This window comes from Melanotaenia boesemani, chromosome 12, assembly GCF_017639745.1.
Source record: "Melanotaenia boesemani isolate fMelBoe1 chromosome 12, fMelBoe1.pri, whole genome shotgun sequence".
In the NCBI taxonomy this organism is placed as follows: Eukaryota; Metazoa; Chordata; class Actinopteri; order Atheriniformes; family Melanotaeniidae; genus Melanotaenia; species Melanotaenia boesemani.
The window spans coordinates 3335391-3353519 of NC_055693.1; the positions used below are offsets into that span (position 1 = coordinate 3335391).

Genomic DNA, 18129 nt, shown 5'->3' on the forward strand with positions numbered 1-18129 from the left:
TGGATTTAATGGGAAAGTGTTGCCAAATTTTTGGCTGGTAGGGTAGGTAAAGGAGCTCATAAAAACAATGTGCTTTGGAAAAACAAAACCATAAAGATAGATCTAAAAAAGTTACAAAAATGTTGTTTTTAAATAAATAAGTACATGATTAAATAATTAAGTAACATAGATAGATAATAATAAAATAAAATACCCGAAACAAACTAAAACAATTCAATTAAAAGCTAAGCTTTTTTTTTATATATATGTATTGGTGATCTTTTTACTGGCTAAAGACTAGTGTCTTTCTCCAGCAGGTACTGGCAACAACTGTAGATTGGATGTTCAAAGAACATCCAGGACCCGTCGCAAACCTTATAGGACTGTACTTCATGAGGAAGCCATCTTTTCTGTCAGCACCACAAACTAGCCGTCAAAAATTCTATCAGCTTTCAGTTAATGCATTTAGACGTGTGTGCAGTGTTAATTTCTTCATCACCAGGAAGCCCTGCTGCTTTGTAATAGATCATATTTATATCAGTGTTAACTATAGTTTAGATTTATTTCACTTCTGCCAGGTATGTTCATCAACATAACTACATTTTTCAGTTTTGTTTTGTTTTGTTATGTGAGTGAAACTTGTTACAGACACAAAACATCAGAGCCACATTAGAGTCAGGGAGATTTATTTGAACCCATCATGAGGAGCTCTAACTGGCTGCCTTTGACAGCTCCATGATCCTCTTAATGGAGCCTACATTTGCTGTTAGAGCTCCCCACTCCAAATGGTGTCGGTACTCCCCTTTCTCCAGCAGGTACTGGCGTCCACTGAAGTTGGGATGTTCAAAGAACACCCAGGACCCGTCGAGAACCTTACAGGACTGGACTTCATGGCGACGCCACTTCTCCAGCACTGACTTCATGTTTTCTGTCAGCTCCAGAGACTGGCCGTCAAAGTTTGGTCGATCAAACATTTTCAGCTTGAATGGTCCATTGACCTGAAAGCAAAACAATCAGAGAACCGCTTACTTTGATGCACCATTTATTTATATTGTTTCATTTTCATTGGAGACTTACATTTTTGATAATCCTGCAGGATCTGACACAGTCGTTGAAGCCCATCCAAAGGCTGAAGTCATTGTACTCCCCAGGGCCGATGACATATTGATAGCCTGCATAGTTGTTTCGCTCGTACAGAACCCACCAGCCACCTTGTACTTTAACAGAATTGCATCGGTGGATGAAACCAAGCAGGTCTGCTGAGTCCCCTTTGCAGTCATAGGACTTCCCCTGAAATTCTCGCTCCTCATAAAACTCGATCTGAAAAAAACATGCAGAAAGAATCACACAGTCATTCAATCTGAGAAAATAAACATATGAGTTTTAAATTAGAATTAGCTTCTTCCTTTAAATTCTCACCATCGCCATCTCTGGAGCTTAAAATACTAAATCCACGAACCAGTACAGTACTCTTTATACATGGCAGGAACAATACTGTTAAATGCATGGTTGGCAGTACATGTTACAGTTATTACAATTCAAATATCCGTCTAGAGACTGCCTTTTGTTCTTACTCACTGAATTGCCTGACAACAGACAATAGTTGTTGAGCAGTGCCAAGAATTTAAACCTGCTCGGTCCAAACACATCTGAGCTGCTGTGAAACATGAGCTTGGGTCATTCAGCTTCTTTTCTTATGCAAGTTATCAACTCTGAACTTGTTTTTGTGTGACAGTTGAAATAAAGTTGAAATAATGATTTTATATGAGATGTTTAATTTATTTTCGCACTAACAGAACTGCACATAATGTGGTAAAACACTGTCAGAGAACAGTAAAACCAAATTTAACATGAGATTAAGAGAGTAACAGATGTAAGTAAAATACTACTTATTAATTAAAATTTTGACTAACAATGTAAGTCAAGCTTTCTTTTAAAAATATCAGCAGGCTATTCCACAGGCAGCGATTGCTCCAGAGGGGACCTATTTCTCAGCTCTTTGTGACAGAAAATGTTCAGGACAACTCAAGACTTGCTGGACATTGGTTGAGACATCTTCTTACCATCCCTACCCAAGTCTACACCCATGGAGGAATATACATGAAAAACATATGGGAGAAGGAGGCATCACATGAAGCACAGTGGTTAAAAGAACTAAGAGTGGACTACAGCTCCCTCCTTGAATAATATCCAGTAAACATCATGGTGGCAGACATCCAGCAAAGACTCTCAGGTATGAAGAACTGAACAGCACCTGGCCCGGACATGATCCACACCTACTAGTTAAAGATGTTAACTTCAACCCATGAGTACCTATCGGCCGATAAGATGTCTCTCTACAACATGGAAGCTCCTGTCGGGCATTATAGCTGCTAAGGTAAGTGGACACATCAGTACATGACAGAGACACAGAAAGACATTGGTAAAGGTACCAAAGGAGCAAAACTCCAGCTGCTGGTTGACAGAACTGGTGCCTGAGACTCCAAAACCAGACAGACAAACCTGTGCACTGCCTGGATTGACTATGAGAAAGACTCAATGCCACATTCATGGATCCTGGATTACCTGAAGCTGTACAAGATCAACAATAATCTAACCCCTCCTTTATACCAGGTGCGTGTGCGGCATGTTGCAGCTTTTTGCGGCCGTTTTAGTAAATGGTTTGGTTTTCACCAAGTGCACTGCACCGTATATCAGAAGCGTTCCAGAAATGCATTGTCGCGTCACTCCACTAAATTTACGCACCAACTATTTTTGATGCTTCACGCATTCAGAATGTGTCAATTTCTGCAGTTAAGATAGGGGCAGACAGGAAATCAGATACAGATATGCACTGCTGAACCATGTAAGCATTACATGTTTAACCGGTCAGGGGGTCTCAGTGTTTATTTATTTATTTATTTATTTTTTTTGCCATCATAGCTGATGAGACGTTTATCCTGGAAGTGGAGAATCACAAGATTCTCCAGTCCTCCTGTGATTTCGTGATCTTGCGGATCCTGCTAGGTGGACTGCCCTCGCAGACGCTCTACACCTGACATGCTCCTGGTAAAAAACTGCCGCACCACGGAGGTCGGAACAAAACCGTGGTGCAGCCGTAATGCACCCGATATAAAGGAGGGGTAAGACCACTATCCAAGATGAAACATCCAAGCTCCATGAATGCCTCAGGCAATGGAACCTGGAGGAGAATGAAATGGAGAAACCATCATAGAAGGACAAGCCCCTGCATGGGATGTACCACCGACAGATAGGTGAAGTGGTGGATATGAACAAGTCCTACCACTGGCTAGAGAGGGCTAGACTGAAGGACAGCACAGAGGTGTTAATCATGGCAGCACAGGAGCAAACTTTGAGTACCAGGGCAATGAAGGCCCAGATCTACCACACCAGACAGGACCCCAAGTGCAGGTTGTGCAAAGAGGCCCCTGAAACAATCCAGCACCTCACAGCAGGGTGCAAGATACTGGCAGGCAAAGAATACATGGAATGCCATAACCAAGTAGCTGGCAGAGTGTACAGAAACATCTGTGCAGAATATGGACTGGAGACCCCTAGGTCACAATAGGGGACACCTCCCAAGTTGGTGGAGAATGAGAGGGCAAATATCCTGTGAGACTTCTAGATACAGACCGACAACATGGTGGTGGCCAACCAACTGGACATTGTGATCATGGATAAGCAGCAAAGGAAAGTCGTAGTGATGGAAGTAGCCGATGGAAATATCAGGAATATGGAACACGAGAAACTGGAGAAATACCGAGGACTCAAGGAAGAGCTGGGGAAAGCCTGGAAGGTGAAGGCAACAGTAGTACCAGTGGTCATCGGAGCACTGGGGGTCGTGTCCCCCACACTGGAGAAGTGGCTCCAACAGATACCTGGAGAAACATTAGACATCTTTATCCGGAAGAGCGCAGTCCTAGGGACAGCTAAGATACAGCGTAGAACCCTCAAGCTCCCAGGACTCTGGTAGAGAACCAAAGCTGGAGATGAACAACCACCCAGCCTACCCAGGAGAGATGGGAGGTTGGGTGAGGGAAGAGTTTTTAGCTATATATCCTAAATAAAAGGACTGCTGCATTTCTCGATCCACAGCCAGGGGCAATTGCCTTATTGTGGACAGCTGAAAAAAAATCAGGAGGGCTTTCTAAAGTGAGCAGGACAAGCCCAAATAAGCAACTACACTTAAGAAAAGAAGACCAAAAACCTGCAAATGACGATACTTCTGAGCGACTTTACAGAAAAACAAGCTCAAAATTGCTTGAAACTAGCAGACTTGGCAACACTGTTGGCTACATTGAGGAGTTTTGTTACAGATGGACCCCTCGGAGACAAAGGTAGGCTAACATAACTTTATTTACAATGGAGAATGAGTGTCATCTTAAGGAGACAGGCAGCGGCAGGGCTGGCTGAAGATCCATGGGGCGAGAACAGGAGAGGAGCTGGGTCCATGCAGGGATGAACGTCAAGGTCCGACAGGGAGTGAATGTGGTGCTGGGGAATATAAGAAGGGAGATAGGTGTGACTGATCTGGGGAGATTGGCTCTAGTGCAGAACTGGAGTGAATGGGGCAGAGTGAGAGGATCAGGGACAGGTGTGGATGGTCAGGGGAGTGATTGCAGGGGAATGGCAGGACAGGCTTGGCCTGACCAGGTGAGGGCATGACAAGTTTCAGCCTCTATAAATATATTTGTAGGTGTTTATGAAAAAGAAAGACATACCTGTAAAAGAAACCAATCTTAATACCTTTATAAGAGGTGACATAAAATTATAATGTAATACTTTTACCGATATTTACTGTAATACGAAGGTAGCATCGATAACCTTTTTTAAAACATGTACACCTTCAAAAATAAAGCAAATAAAATCTTTTCCCACTGCTATTAATAGCATGTTTACCCTCAGTGCTCTGATGGCTACTATAGTACTCACAGAATTGTGTCCAGTTATGCCCAGTAATCATTACTACGACAATATGAAGGGTGTTTATGCTGTATACAGCACACTGTAATCACAAGCTTGGTTAATGATCCTTGGCTGGACATCAGCTGTCCTGCTGGTCAAAATTTGGTCTCTTTTTCTCCACAAGTAGTTTTTGTGAGTTTTACAGCTTCCATCTGATTTATCACAGTTGATAAATGTGTGTTTCTGTAAAGAAAAAAATGAGCTGCGCCCACTCTTTCAGGCACAATTGCAGTGACCACAAAGAAAAAGAGTGAGTCCAGTGTTTTATTCACATTAAATCTGACCATAGATGATACAGACCTGTGGTTACGACTGAGTCATGATGATGGAGGACTTTTTGCAATTTAAGCTTATTTATGAAGTGGTAAAAAGCCTGTTGTGTAAATAACTAATTATGTCATTTTTTATGTGAAAGCTGATGGTATTTTATTATTTGATCCATCCATTTTCTATTCTGTCAAGTCAAATTAAGGGTCGCAGGGAAGCAGGAGCATGCCCCAGCAATGACCAGGCGAGAGGCAGGGTACACTCTGGACAAGTCACCAGTCCATCGCATGGCTAACACAAAGAGACAAACAACCACTCATGCTCACACTCATTTCTAAGGAGAATTTAGAGTAACCAGTTGGATAATGGGAGAAACCCGGAGTGCCCAGAGAGAGCCAACACATACACGGGGAGAACATGCAAACTCCACACAGAAAGGCCGCTGTTCGAACACCCCCACACCATTACACCAGCAGCAGCCTGAAGGCAGGATGGCTCCATGTTTTCATGATGTTTCTACCAGATTCTGAGCCTGGCATCTGAATATGGAGCTGAAATGGAGACTCGTCAGACCAGCAATGTTTTTCCAGTTATTTGGTCCAGATAACTGCTGCTCTGGATATTTCTCTTCATCAGACCATTCTCTGGAAACCCAAGAGATGTTTCTGTGTGAAAATCCCAGTAAATACTCAGACCAACAACCATGCCACATTCAAAGTCACTTAAATCATCTTTCTTCCTCCTTCTGATGCTCAGTTTGAACTTCAGCAAGTCGTCTTCACCACGTCTACATGACTAGATGTGTTGAGTTGCTGCCATGTGATTGGCTGGTTAGATCTTTGTGTTGACAAGCAGTTGAACAGTGATGGTGAGAGTATGCAATACCATGCTGTACAGAGATGTAAAACACTTATTTATTACTGAAGATGGACTGAGGTGTGAGGTAGGAATAAGGAATAATAGAGGCAACATTGATATATTAGAAGAACCTTTATTCATTTGAGTGTAACACTGGGGGTGGTGGGGACAAGTGCAGCTGTGCAGAGGGGGAAAGATGGGAGGCAGAAGGCCTTCTCAAACACATCAGGGTGTTCTAGATCAGTGGTTCCCAACCTGGGGAAGAGCACAGGGGGTCCCCAAGGCTTTGAACATTAAGAGCCATTGTGATTAATATCCACACATCGCCCCTATTCTAAGAAAGAAAAGTAAGGCTATATGTTGTTGATTTAACTTTGGCTTTATCATAGGACAAGACTCAGAATATAGAATTTATGGTGATAATCTCACTTTTGAAAGCATAAAACCAAACATGGTTTTAGTACGGAGTGGGGCAGGGGGTCCATGGCTTTTTAGTATTTGCATGAAGGAGGTCCCAAAGGAAATAGGTTGGGAACCACTGCTCTAGATCATCCACAAAAATCAGAACTTTGGTGTAGAGTTCGTAGTTGTTCCCTTTCAAAACGTTCTACAGTATGGTTCTTCAGTGGTCTTTACTCTGAGCTTGCAGGACTCTTTCTCCTGCACTAGAACTCTGTGATCATGCGGAAGGATCCAGCTGAGGGGTAGTGGGCACCCCAGTCTGTGTAGTTGGGGTACTCGCCACGTTCCAGGAAGTACAGGCGCCCACGGTAATCGGGCCGTTCGTAGAGGACCCACGCACCATCTATCACCACACAGGAGCGAAACTCCCAGAACTTGAAGGCTTCGTAAATTGACGGACAATCCTCACTGCACTCTGCCGACTGTCCACCGAAATCCTGCTTGTCATAAAATTTGATCTTCCAGGACTTTCCGTACACCTGGAAAGAGTTGTGTTTAGTAAACATTATGTAAATCATTTGAGCCATTTTGTTCACTCATTGGCTTCTAGCTCCTTTCTATTGATGGGTTTCTTGGCTGTTTTCCGAGCTTCCTTCACCATCTGATGTGCATGGTATGAAGCACCCTGCTGCCAAACCATGAGCCTTTTATCTGGCCTTTTTGTCTGCTGCGCTTTGACTGATTACTGTTTGGTTGGTGCACTCTGTGGTATTTTACTGGAGCTGGGCTCTCTGCTGCACAAAATCTATCCAAATCCTTAAAGAACCTCATTTCACTTCATTTCTTTCTGTCTAAATGACAACTTCAGCCTTAAAAAAGCAGGATGAAAGCAATACTCTAACATGAAATGGAGGGTTGTTTGAGCTTACATTTTTGATAGAGCGACATGACTTGATGCTGTCGTTGAATCCCAACCAGTGCTGATGGTCGGGGTACTCCCCAGAATTTAGGATGTACTGGTGGCCGGTGTAGTTGGGACATTCATAGAGCACCCAGCAGCCACTCTCCACCTTGATGGAATTGCACTGACTCAAGTAAGAGCTCAGGTCTGGAATGTCAGTGCTGCACTCATGGCTTCTGCCTTGGAAGTTCTTATCTTCGAAGAAAACAATCTGGAAGTGAAGGAAGCAGAAACAAACCAGCATGATGCACGATAATAAGTACAGTCGTGGCTTGAACCTGCTCATGCTTTAAAGAGAATTTCCAGAGCTTTAGTGAACAGTGTTTGCTCCTTACCTTCGTCATTGTTAATGATGCTGCTTGCTTCCCATCCAGCTGCAGCTGAGTTGGGGTTTATATCGAAAAGCAGAATGTGCAGACGAGGGAAAGCTTTTGTCATATAAATTAGCTTGATTTGCATATCAGCAAAATGTTTTGGTCAAGTTTGATTTCCTTTGTCCACATGTGATAGCCTCTGATCAAAGAATTGCCAAATGTAACAGTAGCATCATTTGATTATGAGTGTGGAGTCTTTCCCTACAGAGGGACTATTTCTTCCGTCTTTGGTCTCTTAGAGTTTCTTTTATGAGACAGGAAATTTATTTAGCCAATTAAATTTTGTTTAACTTTCGTTTTTTCCATGATATACTAACAGGTCACCAACACAAAGGCAAGAAGCAAGCCGGTCTTCCATGCTTAGCTGAGTATTTTGTACTTCCGCCTATATGTCGGATGTTCATTTTACTTATAGGTTATTTTACACAACATGTCTTAATTGTAAAAGAAAGTAAAATCTCACAATCATCTGTGTTGTAATAAAAGCTGTTATCTGTGTGAGCAGTGATTTAATGCAGCACAGGTGTAACTAAAAAAAATATTGTAATATTGTAAGCACCATGTAAACTTTACACAGTGGAATCTTGTGATTAATATTATGTCAGGTTCATCATAAGCTTTGTTGAGTCTCAGTTGCATTTGAATTGCTGCTTATAGAATTGCCAATTAGAATCAAAGTTAAAGCCTAAATTAATAAATTACTGTGGTTTGTAAAACAAAATTTTTCCCTAGAAGTTCCAACCTTTCACTGCTCCTAACCCCTTCATGCCTAGTGTGGCTGCGCCTTTTATGTTATGGATTTAACCAATTAATTTATTCTTATTAATTTACTTTTATTTATGTATTTATTTTCTATTATTAATGTATAATTTAAACTAATCTGGGGTATGTCCATGGATACACTGATGTTTGAGGAGGGAAACCTTATATTCAGTGTGGTATTTTAAGACTGTTTCATTTATTGAGACTATAAAGGAAAATACATGTTCAATTTTTCATTAAAGTGTAACTATACCCCCTACCTCCACTCCACTCCTCATGTGGAGTTCACATATCTCGGGGTCTTGTTCACGAGTGAGGGAAGGATGGAGCGGGAGATCGACAGGCGGATCGGTGCAGCGTCTGCAGTGATGCGGACTCTGCATCGGTCTGTTGTGGTGAAGAAGGAACTGAGCCAAAAGGCAAAGCTCTTGATTTACCGGTCGACCTACATTCCTACCCTTACGTATGGTCATGAGCTGTGGGTGGTGACTGAAAGAACGAGATCACAAATACAAGCGGCCGAAATGGGTTTTCTCCGCAGGGTGGCCAGGCTCTCCCTTAGAGATAGGGTGAGAAGCTCGGTGACCAGTGAGGGGCTCAGAGTAGAGCCGCTGCTCCTCCACATCGACAGGAGCCAGAGGAGGTGGCTCAGGCATCTGGTTAGGATGCCTCCTGGACGCCTCCCTGGTGAAGCTTTCCCACCGGAAAGAGGCCACGGGGAAGACCTAGGACACGCTGGACAGACTACATCTCACAGCTGTCCTGGGAACGCCTCGGGATCCCTCCAGATGAACTGGTGAATGTGGCCGGGGAGAGGGAAGTCTGGGTTTCCCTGCTTAGGCAGCTGCCCCCGCAACCCGACTCCAGATAAGCAGCAGAAAATGGATGGATTGACGGATGGACAACAATTGTGTATAAACCGGAAATCTTTTATTGGACACAATATAGCGAGGCAAAGTAGACTAAACATTCCACAGGGCTCTAATGGTTAAATCATTTTGTACTTCTTTCCTATTTTACTATGAGATCAGGTTGGCTCTTCCTATGGAAGAGCAGCCCACCTGCAATTATTTACCTTTTACGTTGCTTTCTTGAGATCATAAAACTTTATTATCAGCCTTTTCTAGAGATAATCACATGTTAGAACTGGTTAACACAAGATAATAAGCTTTGTTTTCTAGAGGTTGCACAGTGATCAAGGTGAGCTAGTCATGGTGCGGCGGAGGTCAATTGCAGGACCTTACAGGAAAAAATGATTTAATTCCAAACTCAGGAATAAACAGAACCAAATAACATGAAAAAAAAAACATACTACGGTGAATAAACCACAAGGCTCTGACCAAGTAAACTGAAAACCAAGGGGTATAAATACACTGAGGGACTAATCAGGAACAGGTGGGGGGAATCAGCTAAATCAAACCTCATGCACTAATGACAGGAAGCAAAATAGAAAGTAAGGAAGCACAAAAACAGAGACCCTACATAACAATAATAAAGAAAAATCTACTTAACCAAAAACCTTGATCACGATAGAGCTCGAAAATGAGCAGTTAGCACTTGATTTAATTGGTAATGTCACAACACAACAACAATCAAAATCTCTAACACATGCAGGAATTGTTCTGCTCACTTCCCTGCTATTGTCTTTCCTGATATTTAACTATTAAAACTCCATCACCAGTGTCTCAGGAGGGGTAGTGTGTAGCTCTGTGGTGTAAACTGTGATGGATAGTTACCCTTTAGGTGAGCTACAGAAGTTTTCCAGGCATTTTTATTCCATCCAGGAGGTTTACAATCCAGCCACTAAATGTAGTTTTATTCAGAGACTCTATCTGGTAAATCCACAATGATCCATGATAACAGCATTATTTATCACATTTCATCATAAAAAGACCACTATCACTACTATGTTGCTAAGAGACCTCTATTTAGACCTGGACATGATGATGAAGCCACTTCCTGTCAGACTTTCCACCAATCAGAGAGCTTAGATTGACGGTAACGTCCAATCAGGAGCAGCCAAAGATCAACCAGTGAGCAGAAAGTTCTATGTGTGTGTGAAAAGAAGAAAAATAATGCTCCTCTATGGCTGGAATAAAGCCAAGAAGACGTTTCTGATGCACGGTGGCGCCACAAAGCAGCTGAGCTGGAGTTGGTTTAGTGAGGATAGCAGGTAAATAGTAGCAGGAATAACTGGAAATGAGGAAAAAGTGGAAACATGGAAATAGTTTCTGTTGTGTGTTTGTTTCAATAACAATATTTTTTCTCCTGAAAGCCAAGACTTGAGAGAACGATGAGATGAGAAAAGGTTTGGTCACTGTTGATCTGTGTGTTATTTCTACAAAGTTCTGTTAGTAATAAATTCTGCTTTCTTCTTCTGGTCGACTTTTATGCTGCTACATCTATTCATACATTCATTTTACATCATTTTAGCTCCCAATCTGACAGCTGAGAAACATCATGTCTGATGCTGACTGGGATTAAAAGTTTCAGCTTCTACAGTGGTTTACATTCAAATTTACCAGGCAAAAAAAGATAACATTAATTTTATGATTTTTTGCTAATAAGCAAATTTTCAGAATTTCTACACTTTCTTGTTAAATCAGAAATTACTTATGTAGCAGCATTATATTAAAGTTAATCATAGACTGAACAAGCAAAACATCTGCTGAAAATCTGTGTTGGTGTGACCCAACAGATTTTCTGAGAAATGTAAAAACTGCTGCTTGGTTTTTCTCCCTCCTCTCCTGCCTTGTGTCTTCCACCCATTTCCCCTCCCTTTGTTCTGCATCGTGATGGCACAAATGAAATTAACAGCGATTGCAGAGCTGCTTATTCATCAGCTTCCCGATGATTTGAATAACAAAACCCCGTTACAGCGCGTATAAAGTATAAAAGCCGCCTGGCAGCCACAGGTTGTTGGACAGATTCCCACAAACACAGAACATCAAACATGGGCAAGGTGCGTAGAGAGTTTGCCAGAAAATAATCACAGTCAGTTTAGAGTCAGCTCTGCAGACAAGAGAGAAATAGGAGAATGGCAACGTTCGGATAAAAAAGGAGGAACCAGTTTTTCAGGCTTTTTCTGCTTCTGTTTCCAGATCATCTTCTACGAGGACAGGAACTTCCAGGGTCGCTCCTACGAGTGCATGAGTGACTGCTCTGACATGGCCTCCTACCTGAGCAGGTGTGCCTCCTGCAGGGTGGAGAGCGGCTGCTTCATGGTCTACGACCGTCCCAACTTCATGGGGAACCAGTACTTCCTAAGGAGGGGAGAGTACGCCGACTACATGTCTTTTGGCATGAGCGACTCCATCCGATCCTGCCGTTTAATTCCTCAGGTATACAAAGATTTTTATATGTGATTTTTATTTCTGACACCTTTGCAAAGTTAGCACCCACAACCAGTAAATCTCACCCTGATCTGTCTTGTGATTTTCCCTAAAGCACCGAGGCTCTTACAGGATGAGGATCTATGAGAGGGGAAACTTCCAAGGCCAGAGTCAGGAGCTGATGGACGACTGCGACAACATCATGGACCGCTACCGCATGTCCGACTGCCAGTCCTGCAACGTGATGGACGGCCACTGGCTGATGTACGAGCAGCCCAACTACAGAGGCAGGATGGTCTACCTGAGCCCCGGGGAGTACAGGAGCATGAGAGACATGGGGTTCAGCGGCATGCGGCTCAGCTCTGTCAGGCGTATCATGGATTCTTGTTAAAGTGGAGCAAAATGATGTGCTGCTGAATGAAATTAAAGCTAAATCTTCTCAAACCCAGCTGAAGATGGTTTGTAGTGTTTTGTTGGGGTAATTTATATTTGTGTAGTTTATGAGCAGTATTATTCAAAATGCAAGTAATATGCCCATATAAAGACACTGTAAAAGCCATCTTTGACTCAGGAAACCTAAAAGCACATTGCTGTGTGCTTATGTTACGCAAACAGACTAAAATGTTTCCACATATTTACAGGATATTAATACGCAGATTTCATATGAAAACACACAGACTTCTCTAAAAGGTCATATTTACTATTTTTTATACAAATAAGCACATTCATAAAATGATCTAATATATTAATAAAGCTCTTTTTGAGGTCATACATGACAACTCAGGAAATGAGGTTTATAGACATTAAATTAAATGGCTGTTCTGCCGTGGAAGAGCAATGCATCAAGAATATGAAACTTAGTAAAGATTGTATTGATGTAAATATATTTTTATAAAGGCTGACATTTGGCTGTTCTTGTACTTTATAATTACAGACACAAATTAATAATTTCAAGTGAAAAATCGGTCTTCTATTATAACTAACCTCTTAAAACTGGATGTCTTTGAGAACACATGGTGTAGATCTCTCTTAGATGTAAGGTGGCCAGAAAGTGCAAAACACTAATACAACAAGTGAAACACTTTCACATTTTTGCGATACACATTTACATCAAAGAAACCATGTTTACATTTACAAAGCAAAAGTATGATGCTGAAACACTTTAACTTAGGGCTAAAAAACTTTACATTTCAGAAGAAACAACTGTGCACAATGTGAAACCCTTTAAAAATCCATGATGCAAACTTGCATGTGCAACTGCAAAACACACAATTCTGAATACATTGCTGGAAGACTTTTACCAATGACAAAGCAACTTTACATTCACGCACAACACTTTTACAAGTTCAGAAAACACAATTACAAAGATTTGACCTCGCCGGTGTTGCACCAAAATCTGTGACCCATTGGAATCTGTGACCACAGTGTACATTTCTCTGCATGTACGTCTTAGAAGACGAGGAAAGTCTTGAAACACTTGTATTGAAGTCTGAGTTCATTATAATGCAGGTTCCGTAAAGTCACACATTATTATGGCTATCAGAAATGGTGACATCTGTCAGCGCTTTCGTCTGGACTCTTTTAACATAACTTGACCCTCACATAGGCAGGATCACGAGGTCAGATCTTTGTAATTATGTTTCATGAACTTGGAAAAATGTTTTGCAAGATGTAAAACCACCCTGAAGATTGTAAACATTTTTCACATTAATGCTTTGTCATTGGTAAAAGTGTAAATTTGTATGTAAATGTGTTTCACTCACTTTTAGCTTTAGTCACTGTTACTTCATTTGCTCTTAGGTTAGGTTTAGGAAAAAGAAAAGAGTTACCATGCTAAAAGTCCCCTTTTTCTGGCTTATTGATTGGCACACTGCAACACACACCAGCATAGCACACATGAATGAAATCTAATCAAAACATTATTTCACAAGTCATTTTTTACAAAAAAAAAAAAAAAAAAAAAAAAAAGACAAAAATATCGGTCAATTTCTGAACGTATTTTTTTTTTTTACATATATATATAAATCTGTTTCACATATTACTATATTATTGGATGGAACTGTAAATTGTGCCTGCAGATTTACAAAATGACTTCTTGTGTATTTTTTTCCAAATATAAGAACATGGATTACAAGCCAATGTTTACTAATTGCCAAAGTGAGAGCACAGTTAATAAACCCCGAGAATAAGCTAGCACCAGACAGGTTCCATACCATACCAAGGAGAGAATACAGCAATGATGTTATGGTGTGTACACTGTTTACTTTGATTAATGCAAACTAGTGTGATTACTCTGTTAGTGCAGATCATTTAAATAAATGTGAACAATGACATCAAATCTCGGTACACACCGGAAAAGGTGGATTGACAGCCTTTCAAAATAGTGCTGGGAATGCTGCAAATTTTGTTATGGATCTGATACCCACTAAATCCAGGGCAAGTATCACCAATACCGATACTGATACCTATACTTTTTGCTTATAATTTCTCAATCATTCAATGAGTTTGCCTTTAATTATCTATAATTAATATTATCATAACAAACCATTTCATATATATGTATATATGTATGTAAATATATATATATATATATATATCACAGTATAAAGATTATTGTCAAATAAAACATCTTTTATAAATGGCAGAACCACACAAATTAAATTGAAGCTTTTTTGTATTTGTAAAAAATATAAAATAACAACACAAACAATGTAACAAAAATAATTATGTTATTCCATTTTATCACAAAAAATTGTTTGGGGAAATTAAGTCGTTAGTGCAAATTGTCTGAACAAAAGTAAAACCTACTATTGGTTGGCTCTCTTCACATTCTTGAAAAAATATCGATCTCATCACACTGGTATCAGTTGATACCAATGCTAGCCTTTGTACCGATAATATCGATATTTGGATCGATATGCCCAGTCCTACTTGGAAAGGAGGGTCCTGAACCAAAAGAGATGGAACCTACAGGAAGTCATGAAAAACTCAAATCAAGACTTTAAATCAAGACTCAATTAGTGTACATTTGTATGTTATTCATCATTAATATTTAATTATTGTTTGTTTTGTGTTGATTTTTTAAAGTTTGTCACAAGGACCATCGACTCACTGCTGGTACATAACTGTCAGGATTTATTTGGAAATCAAGGAAGCAGTGCAATCATGTGTGATTTATTATGCAAAAAAATTGGATTCTTTTTACCTGACAAATCTTCCAGAGTACCTCCTTCAGGTTAAAGCACCTCTACCCAGGAAGCGTAAACGCTGAGGGGTACTAGCAGGCCGGCTTGTGAAGCTGAAACGTCCGATCTGCCTCCACAGCGGAGGCTTTAAGTCTCGTCTGAAGATTCAGTTTAATTCTCTGGCTTTGGTGTGGTCCTCTGTGTCTTTTTATTTATTTAATCTTTTCATTTAATTTATTTTATCTTTTTACTTGTTTTATTGTTTTAATATTAGCTGGTGGAGCTTATCAGAGCAGCACTTGGTTATTGTTTTAATATTTTTATTTTATTTTTATTTAATTTTATTTTATATTTTATTAATCAATATTATTGATTGTTGATGTGCAGCACTTTGGAGACATTTCGTTTTCTTAAAATGTGCTTTATAAATAAAGTGATTGGATTGGATTAGTTTTCCCTGAGGGAAATTATATTGTCAGGATGCAATCTGCAATGTAAATTGGCAAAAGCCACTTTAAAAATATGATAATGACATTTGTGAAAGAAATTTTGCTGCATATGGTAATCACTCATATATACTCATATAATATTCACATGTATATTCAGTTTTCTTTATTAATTTATTATTGTTAATCCATTCAATGTTACTGTTACATTTTCATATTGTGAGTTCTCATTTTACAGAATATTGAAGTTACTGTTTTTCTGCAGGTTTATTGTGCATGCTTGTGTGTGGTCAGACTGACCGCTGTCTTCTCAGACCTTGGATATGGGAAAATTAAGACTGGCTTTTGAAGACACACACCTGCTAGATAGCAATAGCTGTTTTTGGGCCTTGGGTGCGTGATCCTCCTCTGAGAACTGGAAAGACGGTGGCGTCATTGAGTCTCCTTTCTCTGACTTTATCAGTTTTAAGACTGACCTTCAGCTGGGGACCAGCTGAATAAAACAGTTTTTTCTCTGATGAATCGGGAGAGTCCTCTCCTGACTCTTTGTGGGTCAGAAGACTGCTCTCAACTTGCAAGTAATTCTGTATTCAATAATTCACCTGTCATAAACTTTTTATACTTTTACTCATTCCAGACTCGTGGTAATTTTTCTTCAATACATTACTGTACTTTCATTATATCTGAATGAAATGAACAACAGAAGAAATACACTGACTTTGTTGAAATATATCAGAACCCAAATGTTCCCCTAAGTGTTCTCGTGAAGATTTTTATGAATGCCATAATCTTAAAAAGTTGGTAGAAGTAGAACTTGTATGTTTGTAAGAACAGCTATTAAATGAGGCCAAATGTCTTAATGTGGAGATATTTGGTTTCAGATTGAAAAGCAGCACATTTAGAGAAAACCAAACACATCATATCAGCACAAACACCTCTTACCAACTGTCAAGCACGGTGGTGGAGGGATGATGATCTGGGCTCTGCAGCTACATACCTGGACACTTTGCAGTCATTGAGGGGACTTTTTATTATTTTCTTTTTTGCATGACTACATGAAACTTTTATTAATGATTTAACCCTGTATAAATAACATGTTACTGGTATCACTGGCCAGAGAAAATGTATTAGTTGTAACTTGTATAAAACAGATAGTTTACAATTTTGTTTCAGTCATTTCTGAATTATCTTGTTACATAAGATGTTAGTCAAATGTAAAGTAATTTTGAATCACATGCGTTAATACTGCCTATAAACTACGCAGCTAATGCAGTCAAGTCCTACCACACACACACACACACACACACAGTTTTTTTATGTGAAGATGACAGTCTGATGCCTAACATGAAATTATAACAGTGCTTTTCTTTGCACTGACAGCACAAAGAGTCCCAGCTGATACATTTGCTGTTGTCACCCACCTGTAACCCCATACGAGAGCCACTGCAGTTGGCACTGCACCAGATGCATACACTCTGGAATAATAACCATTTACAGAGTGATTTAACAAACATTATAGCCCTGCATGCTATGGTGCTGAGTAAGATATTTAAAACAATGGCTCTATAGATCATTTACTCATCATGATGAGTATAAAAGTGACACAGAGTTTGCCTGGCCAAAGTACCTGTACAATCGGGGAAAGGATTGAACACCAAAATGGGAAGAGTAAGAGAGCATTTTAATGGTAATTAATTGTAGCTAATACCAGATAAATCTTGGCCTGATCATGTGTAAAACCTTTTATTTCCAGATCATCTTCTACGAGGACAAGAACTTCCAGGGTCGCTCCTACGAGACCAGCAGCGACTGTGCTGAGCTCACCTCCTACCTGAGCCGCTGCAACTCATGCAGGGTGGAGAGCGGCTGCTTCATGGTTTACGAACGTCCAAACTACATGGGTCACCAGATGCTGGCAAAGAGAGGAGGATACCCTGACAACCAGCAACTGATGGGAATGAGCATGAGTGACTGCATACGCTCCTGCCGCATGATCCCCATGGTAACCATGCTTCGTGGTGACTGATAGTCTGATTTTTATGTCACATCAGACATATTTTGTGCTTTTATTTTTTTACACACAATACCTGCAAACACCATTCCCTTTATTAACTCAACTCTCCAACACTGCAGAAAGATGATGATTTCTGAAAGTAATTGTCTTTCTCAATTCACAGCACAGAGGTCCATTCAGAATGAGAATCTACGAGAGGGAAAACTACAGAGGTCAAATGAATGAGCTGATGGAAGACTGCGACTCCATCCAAGATCGTTTCCGCATGTCCGACTGCCAGTCCTGCCACGTGATGGATGGCCACTGGCTGATGTACGAACAGCCCCACTACAGAGGCAGGATGGTCTATCTGAGGCCCGGAGAGTACAGTAGTATGAGAGAAATGGGAATGGGTCCCATGGACATGAGGATTGGATCCATCAGACGTATCATGGAATCCTGTTAGGTGGGACAGAATGTGATCAATAAATGTTAATAAATAGTTCATATCAACAAAGAATATGTTCATTTGTGGGTTTCATGGGACAATATCTGGAAAAAAAAAGATCAAATTGCATAAACCGTCAGCATTCAAACGCTAAAAG

The 18129-nt window shown here is 40.4% G+C and overlaps 4 protein-coding genes across 4 annotated transcripts; 2 read left to right on the forward strand and 2 right to left on the reverse strand.

Annotated features, from left to right (window-relative positions):
• Window positions 1-689: 689 nt before the first annotated feature.
• On the reverse strand, window positions 690-1468 carry LOC121650530 (gamma-crystallin S-1-like). Its single transcript, XM_042002084.1, has 3 exons — window positions 1399-1468; window positions 1057-1299; window positions 690-977 (listed from the first exon to the last, which is right to left on the reverse strand). The coding sequence occupies exons 1-3, from the start codon at window positions 1405-1407 to the stop codon at window positions 690-692; spliced, it is 540 nt and encodes a 179-aa protein (XP_041858018.1). The 5' UTR covers window positions 1408-1468.
• Window positions 1469-6734: 5266 nt separating this feature from the next.
• Window positions 6735-16254, reverse strand: LOC121650306 (gamma-crystallin M2-like; the record flags this gene model as incomplete). Its single annotated transcript, XM_042001763.1, has 3 exons — window positions 6735-7010; window positions 7401-7643; window positions 16246-16254. Coding segments are annotated over 3 exons (528 nt in total), but the record flags the coding sequence as incomplete, so codon positions are not given.
• LOC121650305 (gamma-crystallin M3-like) lies at window positions 11522-12291 on the forward strand. The gene is made up of 3 exons (XM_042001762.1): window positions 11522-11530; window positions 11670-11909; window positions 12016-12291. Exons 1-3 carry the CDS (start codon window positions 11522-11524, stop codon window positions 12289-12291), a joined length of 525 nt encoding a protein of 174 aa, XP_041857696.1.
• An 881-nt stretch (window positions 16255-17135) lies between the features above and the next one.
• LOC121650355 (gamma-crystallin M3-like) lies at window positions 17136-17990 on the forward strand. Its single transcript, XM_042001828.1, has 3 exons — window positions 17136-17199; window positions 17285-17533; window positions 17709-17990. Exons 1-3 carry the CDS (start codon window positions 17191-17193, stop codon window positions 17988-17990), a joined length of 540 nt encoding a protein of 179 aa, XP_041857762.1. The 5' UTR covers window positions 17136-17190.
• The last annotated feature ends 139 nt before the right edge of the window (window positions 17991-18129 follow it).